Source organism: Orycteropus afer, unplaced genomic scaffold (genome assembly GCF_000298275.1).
Source record: "Orycteropus afer afer isolate SDZICR_OR568_19922 unplaced genomic scaffold, OryAfe1.0 scaffold00120, whole genome shotgun sequence".
Lineage (NCBI taxonomy): Eukaryota > Metazoa > Chordata > Mammalia > Tubulidentata > Orycteropodidae > Orycteropus > Orycteropus afer.
The window spans coordinates 1,359,686-1,371,792 of NW_006921707.1; the positions used below are offsets into that span (position 1 = coordinate 1,359,686).

The following is a 12,107-nucleotide window of genomic DNA, read 5'->3' on the forward strand; positions in this document are numbered from 1 at the left end:
CACAAGCCCGCCTGTGCTTACCTTGCTCCCGGAGACCCGGTCCCTCTCGGGAGGGTAACAAGGAAAAGTGTTCAGTGCAGATCAGTGAGTAAACACAAGAGAGTAAGGAAGCTTGTTACTTCCCCAATAAACCCCATCATCGTGAATATTGTCTATGAGTTCTCTGTGGACATTGCAATGAATTATCAAATCCAGCAGAGAAGTAGGAAGGACAGTTGGTGTCAAAATTTGGTAAAAAGGCTGGAGGGTGGTGGCATGTCTGGCCTCATAGGAATAAGTGTTGGGCTGCTGATAGTGATTCTGTCTTCCTCTTGTGAAGGTAGAGCAGGTCAGAAGATGCCTCCTTCATGTTCTTTATGCAGTGGGAGATATCTAGAGTAATTTCACTCTAACAGAATTCTTATTGAGTTGGACCTGGCATGTACAAGGTACATTAAGGAAGATAACGTGACTGGATTATAGTGAGCAAAGAAGAGTGGCAGGGGAAGGATTCAAGGAAGTCACAGGGCCAAACTCTGTAAGGCTTTGCAAGTTTGTAACCAAAATCACTGAAGGGATTTTACTTTATACTTTAGTGAATTCAAAAGCCGTTGGAGGAGTGACATGTCTTTACTTACATTATAATAGAATCATTTCAGCTGCTTTGCTGAGAATAAACTATGACTTAGGGAGTGGCATGAGATAAGGGGGGATGAAGGAATCACAAGAATCATTTGGAATACTGTAAACTTCTTTGTGACAGAAAACAGTAGTAGCAGTGAAGGGACTACAAATCATGGGATTGTATATTTATTTTGAAAGTAGAACCAACAGAGTTTGCTGACGTATTGGTTGTGAATAAGAAATGAAAAGAGTAGGGAAAACATATCAAACCAGACTCCAAATTAAAAAAAAAAAAAAAGTTTTGGACATTTAATGTATTTTTTCACCACTAACTTTGTAAAGTGACTTAGCATTTTTATTCTGAATTTTTCTTTCTATTGCTATGTGATTTAAATACTTTACAAGTAGAATAAGGAGTGCTGGTGATTTAGTGGTAAAGGAAGACATTTGGCTGCTAACCAAAAGGTCATTTTGAACGCAATTTGCTTCTATAAAGATTTACAGTCTTGGAAACCCTATGGGGCAGTTCTACTCTGTCCTAAAGGGTTGCTATGAGTCAAAATTGACACAATGGCAGTAGGTTTGGTTTTTTGGGGTATATATATGTATATAAACTTTTGACCCAGTACAACATGGTGAAAAGTATCCCTCATTTTGCAATGTTTAAAACATTTAGCTGCAAACCAAAAAGGTTGGCTATTTGAACCCACCAACTGCTTTGTGGGGAAAAGATGTGACAATCTGCTTCCGTAAAGATTACAATCTTAGAAACCCTATGGAACAGTACTTTCCCGTCCTAAAGGGCTGCTATGAGTTGGAATCCACTCCACAGCAATGAGTACCATGGTGAAGGAATTTTCAGACAGTGTTCCTGGAAAAGAAATATGATCTGATACAATGATTAAGGGAAACAAATGAGAAAATGTAAGAGCTTGGACTTCCATATGTGTGTGTGTGTGTGTGTGTGTGTGTGTGTGTGTGTATTTAATTCCATAGAACTTATATAATATTAAAGATTGAAATACAGTTATTTTATACCAGGGTTATCAGACTTTTATCTGCTTCAATCTACCCAAGAGATAACATGCATCACCCTCACCACACATCACTATAGTGTTAATTATAGGTTCATTCCTTTCTCTGCAGCTGATGCAGACAAGTCAGAGGGACTTTGCTTTAGGGATAATGTCTATTTCAGTTTACCTTTTCTTTTCATGTATGTCAGTCATTCACTAACTTCTGGAATCAAATAATCAGTAATAACATATAATGTTTAATATATTCCATGAGGATTTTTATTAAACTGATCTGTGGAAGGATCCATGCATTTACATTTCAAAAAACCTCTCAGATTTTCTGATGACACACTGAAAATACTGGGGGGAGGGGAGAAAAACAGGTTTTCCCTACATAACTTCTTTAAGTATCATGCATATTGGGCCTTGTGACATGGTCCTCACTGAGTTATGAATAATTTTAGGCATCATCAAGGGAGGCTGTCATCCTAGTAAAAAAAAAAAAAAAAAAAAAGGCCAAGGTTTACTAATTATCCACACAGGTCAGAGCTGATGTCAACAATGTTTGGTGTGTTTACCATTTTAGTCATCTTAAGACTTGTACAGTGTGTACTGCCATTGCCCCTTCCTGTTTCCAGAACAGCTCAGTTCTTTCTGAGTTTTCATTACTAAGCCAGGAATATAATGCAAGACTTTGATGGTAGAGGTGGTTGTTGGCAAACTCATTTCACATTCCTAAGTACCCAGTTCTACTTTTATCACAAGAGTATGATTCATTTCATAAGATGTCATAATAGCAAAATAGTAAGGGATTCAAGAGTAGAAGAGGTTTATAAAACAGAGATATGGCTAGTAATAGATTCAGAGGCAGAGAAAGGAGCCATGCTTTGAAATGGAAAGAGTTCCTGTCACTGGCTTCCCAACACACTGCTGCAAACCCAGGCATGATTACCTGCCTAGTTTCTGCTCTATATCCTCAGTTTAGTCTATGACTCAGGTTACATTGTCATGAGCCATATCCAGACCACCACCTAGCCAAGTAGTCAAGGCCTGGAACAAATCCTGGAACACTTTTTAATCTTCAGTTATGTACATATCCTAATCATGGTCCTTTCCTCACTTCTGTTGTCCCTCCTGCAACAGTGACGAATCAGTCCGCCATGATTCTGTGAGGATTCCCTTGGTTTTCAATCATAAATAATTAGCCCTATGGCTGTGACTCAGAGGGCTCCCTTCAGCTTTCTGTACTATGTACATGCTGATGGTTTTCTTCATCTGAGATGATTGTCTTTGTCCTGTCTAAGGCTTCATAAAACTATCTCTATTGAATCTGTTTGAATCTTGGGTCTCTTTTCTGCTATTACAATAGACAATTTTGTTCTTCAGACAGGAATTTATAACAAGTATCTTTTCACTGGAGAAAAGAGAAAGAGAGTGAAAATGCTGGACACATATGGGTCAGGCCCTTTATCGTGGGTGTCAGCGAAGTTACTGTGGCTGCAGCTGGCACTGCCTCTCCTCTGGAGCTGTGCCTCTACAGCAAACTCTTTCCTGCTTCTTGTGCAATTTCACAGAGGACAAAATTCTCCTTAATTCTGGCCCCCTTTGCATAAAAATCAAATCCAAATTCAAATGGCATCGCTTTGCAAGCAGGGTTTTGGGAGTAGAGAGCTCTTACTTTTGCAAGCAGCCCTCTCAAAATCTTTGGTGCTTCTCAGGCAGGTTTAATTATGGCAGAATACAACAATGATCAATACTTTTGTTCTAACTGGGAAGAGGCAATGTCAACAAGGGAGCGGCAATAAGGAAGCTATTTCTGAATGGTGCATGGCTTTGTATAGTCCTGGCACATGAGCCCTATGGTTCAGAGGACAGAACACACATATTGTAGTCCAATTCCAGAGCTGATTTTTCATTTAGCATTTGGATAATGAGCATTTAAACCCCACAGAGGTCTAAGTGATAAAGGCATTCATCTGGTGAAGGTGATCAATTCTAATGTAATTTGTGCAGTGAGATGACTGAGCTCCTACCTTTTGTCCCTGCACATCTGTCGTGATATGGTCAGTTCCCCAATCTTCTATCTCTCCCGTCTTCATGACACTGACTTCTATGGTGCCAACAACTTTGCCACCATCTGAAGTTCTGAAACCAAAAACAAATTGAATAGAAAGGTAAGAATCTTCTCTCTCCTTCCAGCATGTTGGGAGCATGTTTGTTTTTGAAACCACTAAAATTCCCATTTATTTCATTATCATTTAATTATACAATCTGCTTGCAACATAGTGAAACATGCTCTCAATGTTGGTATTGTTTTTAATTTCTAAAGAACATTACCATGAATTTGAAAGGTAAGAGCTTAGACTGTCAAAAACTACCCTATGAAGGTCAAAGATTCTCAGGAGTAGTCTCAAGGAAAGATCATTATATAATCGATCAACATCCTACTTTGCAACTTCAAAATTTCTATAACAGTATAAACAACAGCCCTTCTATAGCTATTGCATGGGATAGCATACATGTCTATCACAGAAAGTATAGCTGAATAAAATATAAACATCCTCTCTATGACCAGGCCATTGGCTTCAGAATCTTACTTTGTTCCATTTCTCTGGCATCATTTCTCTTTCTAAAAGACAAGATCCTCTCCTAAAAACCATAAGGAAGTTAAGGTACATGCAGAGCAGAACATAACCTTAGAGAGCATTTAGAACAATATATGACTTTCTGGGAATCCCTGAGTGGTGCAAACGATTAACATACTCTGCTGCTAACGAAATATTTGGAGGTTTGAGTTGGACCCCAAGGTGCCTCAAAAGAAAGGCCTGCTGATCTATGTGCAGGAGGCCACAGTCATGAAAACTCTGTGGAGCACCATTCTAGTCCGACGCACGTGGGGTCACTGTGAGTTGGGATCAACTCGGCAGCAACTAGTTCTTATTACTATCTTAAATAAAGAAACCGAGATTCAAGAAGATCAAAAACTCCCGTGAGGTAACAAAATGGCAAAACCAGGAACTCAGGTGTCCATCTTTTTCCAGTCTATTGGTCATTGAGCTATTCTTTGACATTTAATGATAATGATAATACCTTTATCACTAAGATTTTCATCATCCTTATTTTCATCAATACAAAAATTTTAGGGTAGACATGGTAATGACAGTTAAAATTAACAGCCATACCTCTGCTTTTTTTGGAGGAGTGAGCAAGAAAATCTACAGAATAAATGGTGCCATCATAATGCTTTTTTCCCCTTGACCTACACTGTGAAAGTAGAAACCAAGGCACTCAGGTATGATGTGTGGCTTGTAACTACTATAACTTCTATCTATTCCTAACTGACTGACTAGTAGTGGTCACATGACACTTCTGTCTTTATTTAGTCACGTTCTTTTCTGAGATTTCTATTTAACTTTAACCTGAAAACCAAAGATACTCCCTTCTAAAATGTCACTATTTTATTATTAGAAGTTAGAGGAGCTCTGGTGGCATAGTTCCTAAGGCACTTGACTGCTAACCAGAAGGCTGGCAGTTCAAACCCACCAGCCACTCCTCAGAAGGAAGGTTGGCAATCTACTTCCATAGTGATATCGCCTCGGAAATCCAAGGAGGGGTTGCTATGAGTTGGGTCCTACTCAATGGCAGTGAAGAGTAGTAGAGTAGAGGTATCAGGAAAAAAAGAAACAGGACAATTACTACAAGTTGTTTACCAAAATACTAATTAAAATAATGAATAAATCAGGTGAAAATGAAACCCAATTATGTTATTAGATCACTGCAGGTTTTTAAAATTATAACTGATACAAATTAAAGCACAACGTTTCAACTATGCTCTTAAGGAAATTGAAACAGGAAAATTCTGGTGGCAGGTAGGCGCAGGTAATGTCATAATGTAAATAAAAGAAAGATTGTTGTTGTTGTTATGTGCCATCGAGTCGGACCCAACTCAGCGACCACTCCTTGGTTTTCCTAGGCAGTATCACTATGGAAGTAGATTGCCCCATCTTCCTTCTGAGGAGTGGCCAGTGGGTTTGAACTGCCAGCCTTCTGGTTAGCAGTCAAGTGCCTTAGGCACTACACTACCAGAGCTCTTAAAGAAAGATTATGTACATAGAAAAAGAAAAGTGATCTTCTTGTTAAATAACCTATTACAATTTCTTACAAATACATAACAAATGTTCCTCTGTGATTTTAAAGGCTGTGAAAATCACAACTGATAGTTACTTGAAACTAAGAAAACTTAAACATTAATCACTATGTATAACAATATACATATATTGTGTATCTATATTATAAATACCCAAAAATATTGTATTTAAACATGAATCATAAAATATATATACATACACAGGTTACAATATGGCCTGAAATACTGGAGAAAACTATTGTTAACTCCAATTCTAGGTGCTTCTAAATAATTCATTTACTATTTTCCCACTTAAATATGACATAATAATTTGTCACAACTCACAGTGTGAGATATCATTGTACAATTATTCAGTAACTATTAAAGAAAGAGTCTAATAAAAACCCTCATTGGCAATAGTGGTAGTTCATTTCTAAAAATTTGTTGAGTTTGTTTTCTCAAAACTGATTATCAATATCAATTATAGGTCTTTGCTTCTTCTAATAGAAAAGCCTTAAAACATTTTGCTTGCAGCAAAGTGAGTTAGCTTAATTTCTAGGAATGCAATGTGTGTGAGTAACATTATTATTATTATGATTATTATTTCCTTTTTCCTGAACTAATCCAGATAATGAACCCAAGGATTTGAAATTGAAAGCAGTTTTCACTGACTTTATCAGGGTTTGTTAAAAGCATGAATTCAAGAATTGGAGGTATCCACCAGCTTCACAGCCCTGGACAATTAATTAACCACATAAAACTTAGTCTTCCTCATTTTAAATGGAGAAGAAAATAACTTTGTTCTAAGGATTAAATTAAGTGGCATGAATTATATAAAGTGCTTAGCATAGGTCCTTGCACAGAATAAGTGTTTCTTCCTTCTTCCCTTTCTCTTCATCTATTATTATTAGTAGTAGTAACAGAATTTCTATTTTCCTTAATGTACTATATTTGATTCACTCCAGAAACTTTACTGAAATAGATATCCAAGACCACAGTAAGACATTATAGAATTTTATGGCATGCACATTGCAACAGTTATTAAGTCCTCTTTGGAGATACCAACATTTAGTAACTAACTGATAGTGTTGTGAAACTTACATTTCTAACGGTGTAGAGAACACAAGTTTACAACCAGTTACAATGCAAGTCAACCTTTCAGAAGTGCTAAAGTAGATGAATAAGCAATATACTATGGTAGTGTATACTAAAATATAGCACTATCTATTCCCTTTTAAAAGTATCCAGCTACATTTTTCAATGATTTTCTGCTTTTTGGGTTCCCTGACAACCACTCTTTATCTCATACAAGCTTCCACTTAATCCCAGAATGACTCAAAGCAAGGAGCTTGCTTAGTCTTGTGACAACACAGAGACTCTAGAAGTGATGCTTTCTTTCTCTAACCATTTTATGTTAGCAGATCTCAGTACCCCAAGCATGTCTCTTCACCTGAGATTCATGACAGTCTAAATAGTGAATCTAGCATATAAGCCGAAGAACTGAATCCAAGACATCCCAAAACATGGTTCACCCTATAAATAAACTGGAATATAAAATGCAAAAGAAGTTTCCTATACATTCTGTAATAATTTACCACACACAGGGTGTGGATACATAGGCTGACTAACACATCTCTTCAATCAGGACAGTCATGATTATATGTCTATCTCATGTTTCCAAAGGCCATTTGAAAGGTAACTTTATAGAGAATGATTCTCTATAAATAATTCTTGAAATCTTACTTATACTTGTATTTATTAGCCATTAAATTTGGGATGCTCAGTCCCAACTCATGATATTTTTCCCTTGACCCACATTGTGAAAGTAGAAACCAAGGCAACCTTGGTTAGTAGAAACCCAAACGACAACTCCTCGGGTTTCCAAGGCAGTATCACTATGGAAGTAGATTGCCCAACCTTCCTTCTGAGAAGTGGCCAGTGGGTTTGCACTGCCAGTCTCTGGTTAGCAGTCAAAGGCCTTAGGCACTATTTTACCAGAGGTCCTAGTAATGCTAGTTTAATATCATTGTTAATATTTTACTGAATTGTATCTAATGGAAATTTACCATGTCCAAATGGAAGATGTTTTGAAGCCATGAAGCCAGTTCTTAGCTAGGAATCAAGAAACCAAATTCTAATTGCAGTTAAACTACTAACAATATGTGTTATCAAGGATACACCATTTTATTTCTCTGGATTTCCGTTTCCTTTAACGTAAAACAAAGAATTATTTCCTAACAGCTCTTCCATTATTTTTAGCACTCAAATCCCATGTTCTCATCACTTTGGTTCTATAATAGGCTGACAGACTCAGGAAACATCTCAGGTACATTCTACTCCATCCTTCTCATTCCCTTCTATCCAACTCACTAACCCTAAAACAAACAGAAACAAAGGCATGGGAATTAACTTAGCAGCTATCATCAATAACAAAAGGGTTGTCTTTCAAACATTATCAGTTATGGTTAATTTTGGATTGGCTAGGTTCTGGTTTCTAGTCATTAGGTCAAACACTAGTTGCTATCATGGAGTAATTACCTGTGATTAAGTCAGTTAGCTTCAGGTAGAGCAGATTACTTTATATGATGTAATCTAATGTAATGTACCCGGAAGGAAGGTTGGGCAATCCTACTTCCGTAGTGATACTGCCTCGGAAACCCAAGGAGGGGTCGCTATGAGTCGGGGCCGACTCGACGGCACATAACAACAACAACAATGTAATGTAATCAATCAATCGGTTGAAAAGAGTTGTATTCTCCCTAAATCGTATTCTGCCTCAAGATTATAAATATATAAATAGATATTTTGGTAGACCTCGCACTTCACTTTTCATGTCATACCCTTTACACCACCCAAACGATGCACATTGGGACACATGCCTGCAAGAGTTTCTAGCCTGCTGCCTGACCAACAAATTTTGGACTTTCCAGCCCCCATATATATGTATACATATACATATGCATGTGTGTGTATGTACATATTTACACACACACACACATATATACACAAATACGTATAAATTGTTGTTAGGTGTTGTTGAATTGGTTCTGATTCAAAATGACCCCATGTTCAGAATGAAACACTGTCCAGTATGCACTATCTTCACAACGATAGCTTTTTATTGTTTGTTTGTTTGAGTCCATTATTACGGTCACTGTGCTGATCATCTACTTCACCAAGCATGTTGTCATTCTCTACAGACCGGTCCCTCCTATAAATATGTCCAAAGTACATGAGACAAAATGTCACCATCCTAGCTTCTAAGGAGCTGTCTGGCTGTACTTCCTGCAAGACAGATTGTAGTCCTTCTGGAAGTCCATGGTATATTCAGTATTCTTTGGCAACACTGTACATAATTCATTGTCAAGCTTTAGCATGCATATGAAACAATTGAAAATACTATTGCTTGGGTCAGGTTCACCTTCATCTTCAAAGTGAAATCTTTGCTTTTTAACACATTAAAGGGGTATTTTGTAGCAGATTTTCCCAATGCAATATGTCACTTGATTTTTTGACTGCTGCTTCCATCAGGATTAATAGTGGATACAAGAAAAACAATATCCTTAACACCTTCACTATTTTCTCCGCTTATCATGACATTACTTATTGATGCAGTTGTGAGGATTTTTGTTCTCTTTATGTTGAAGTGTAATCCATACTGAGGGTATTAGCCCTTGATCTTCATCAGTAAGTTCTCCAAGTCCTCTTTGCTTTCAGTAAGCAATGTTGTGTCATCTGCATATTGCAGGTTGTTGAGTCTTGCTCCAATATTGATGCTGCTTTTCTTCTTCATAAAGCCTGATTTCTTGGATTATTTGCTCAACATACAGATTGAACAAGTATGGTGAAAAGATACAAACCTGACACATACCTTTCCTTATGTTAAACCTTATAGGTCTCTGTCCTATTTGACTCACTGACTCTTGGTCTATGGACAGGTTTCAGAGGAGCACAATTACGTGTTCTAGAATTCCCATTCTTCACAATGTTATCTATAATTTGTAATGATTCACACAGTCAAAAGCCTGTACATAGTCAATAAAACACAGGTAAATGTCTTTCTGGTATTCAGTGCTTTCAGCCTAGATCCATCTCATATCAGCAATAATATTCACACGTCCTCTTCTGAATTGAGCTTGAGTTTCTGACAGCTCCTTGTTAATGTACTCCTGCAACTTTTTTTTTTTAATTATATTCAGTAAAATTTTAATTGTATGGTATTAATTGATAATTTCCACATTCTGTTGGGTTGCCTTTCTTTAGAATGGGCACAATATGTATTTTCAGATGGTTGGTCACATAGCTGTCTTCCAATTTCTTTTTTGAAAAAGATGAGACAGTACTTCCAGCATTCCATTTTTTTGTTGAATCATCCTAATTGGCATTCCTCTACTCCTGGAGCCTTATTTTTCACCAGTGCCTTCCATGCAGCTTGGACTTCTTCCCTCCATATCATTGGTTCTTGATCACATGCTCCCTCCTGAATTAGCTGAATGCTGTCTATTTATTTATGTATTTTTTTCTTTGTGCAGCTATTCTGTGTATTCCTTCCATCTTTGATGTTTCATGCATCATTCAATACTTTGGCCCTAGAATCTTTCAATTTTGGAACTCAAGTCTTCAATTGCTTCTTTAGTTCTTTCCTTTTGAGAAATACTGAATGTGTTCTTCTCCTTTGCTTTTCTAACTTCTTGTTTTTGCACATTTCTTTATAATACTTTACTTTGTCTTCTCAAGCCACTATTTGATTTTCTGTTTAGCTCTTTTAGTTCATCATTTCTTCCATCCACTTTAGCTGCTATACATTCAAAAGCAAGTTCCTGAGTCTCTTCTGATATCTATTTTGGTCTTCTTTTTATTTCCTATTATTTAAATGAAATTTTCCTTTCTTCATATATGATGTCCTTCATGTCATCCCACAACTTGCTTGGTCTTTGGTAATTAGCTTTCAGTGCATCAAATCTATTATTGAGATATTCTCTAAATTTAGGTTAGATATACTCAGGATCATACTTTGGCTTTCATGGACTTTTCAAAAAAATTTCTTCAGTGTTCATTTGAACTTACTTGTGAGCAATTGATGGTCAGTTCCATAACTGGCTTCGGGCCTTGTTCTGAATAAAGATATTGAGCTCCTCTATCATCTCCTTCCATAGATGTAGTTGCTTTGACTTCTATCTATTCCATCTGGTAAGGTCCACATGTATAGTGATCATCTATGTTGTTGAAAAAATGTATTTGCAATGAATAGGTTTTTTGTCTTGCAAACTTTTATCATGTGATCTCCACATTGTTTCTATCACCAAGGCTATATTTTCCAACTATTTATCTTTCCTCTTTGTTTCCAGCTTTAACCTTTCAATCTACTTATCAATGTATTTTGATTGCATGTTTGATCAATTTCAAACTGCAAAAGTTGGTAAAAACATTCAATTTCTTCATTTGTGGCTTTAGCAGTTGGTACATAAATTTGAATAATATTCATATTAACTGGTCTTCCTTATAGGAGTAGAGATACTATCCTATCAATGAAAGGGTGGTATTATAGGATAAATTTTAATTAATTTTATTGTTATTGTTTTTATAATGAATGTGACACCATGACTCTCAATTTGTCATTCCTGACATAATAGACTTCATAATTGTCCCATTCAAAATGGCTTATACCAGTCCATTCTAGTTCACCAATGCCTGGGATAGCAATCTTTATGTGTTTCATTTCATTTTTGATGACTTCCAATTTTCCTGTATTCAGATTATATACATCAATGTACCAATTATTAATGTATGGTTGCAGCTTTTTCTCCCCATTTTGAGTAGGTCCTTAACGCTTTACTCAAGCCATGTCATTAAGTTCAACTCTACTTTGAGGAGGCAGCTCTTCCCCACTCATATTTTGAGTGTCTTTCATCTCTGGGGCTCATCTTTTGGCACTGTATCAGAAAATATTCTGCTGCTATTCTTAAGGGGTTCTACTAGCCAATTGTTTTTAGAAGCAGATCACTAGGTGCTTGTCCTAGTCTGTGTTAATCTGGAAGCGCTACTGAAATCTGTCCATCATGGGTGACACTGCAGGTAATTGAAATACTGGCTGCATAACTTCCAGAATCACAGAAACACACAAGTCACCACAGTATGACAAACTGAGACAAGTGGTGGAGATTATATATATACACACACACACACACACACATGCTTATGCTCTGATGGCATAGTGCCTAATGAATTTGACTGCTAACCAGAAGGCTGGCAGTTCAAACCCACCAGCCACTCCTCAGAAGGAACATTGGGCAATACACTCGGAAACTGAAGGAGGGGGTCACTATGAGTCAAAATTGACTCCACGGCAGTGAGTTTTATAT

General features: G+C 37.0%; 1 protein-coding gene across 1 annotated transcript in view; it reads right to left on the reverse strand.

Moving 5' to 3' along the window:
• Positions 1 to 12,107, reverse strand: part of INPP4B (inositol polyphosphate-4-phosphatase type II B) — a 601,242-nt gene that overhangs the window by 304,686 nt on the left and 284,449 nt on the right. Inside the window, exon 8 of the mRNA XM_042781432.1 lies at positions 3,653 to 3,764. Within this exon, the coding sequence (XP_042637366.1) occupies positions 3,653 to 3,764 (112 nt within the window). The remainder of the gene's footprint in view (positions 1 to 3,652; positions 3,765 to 12,107) is intronic.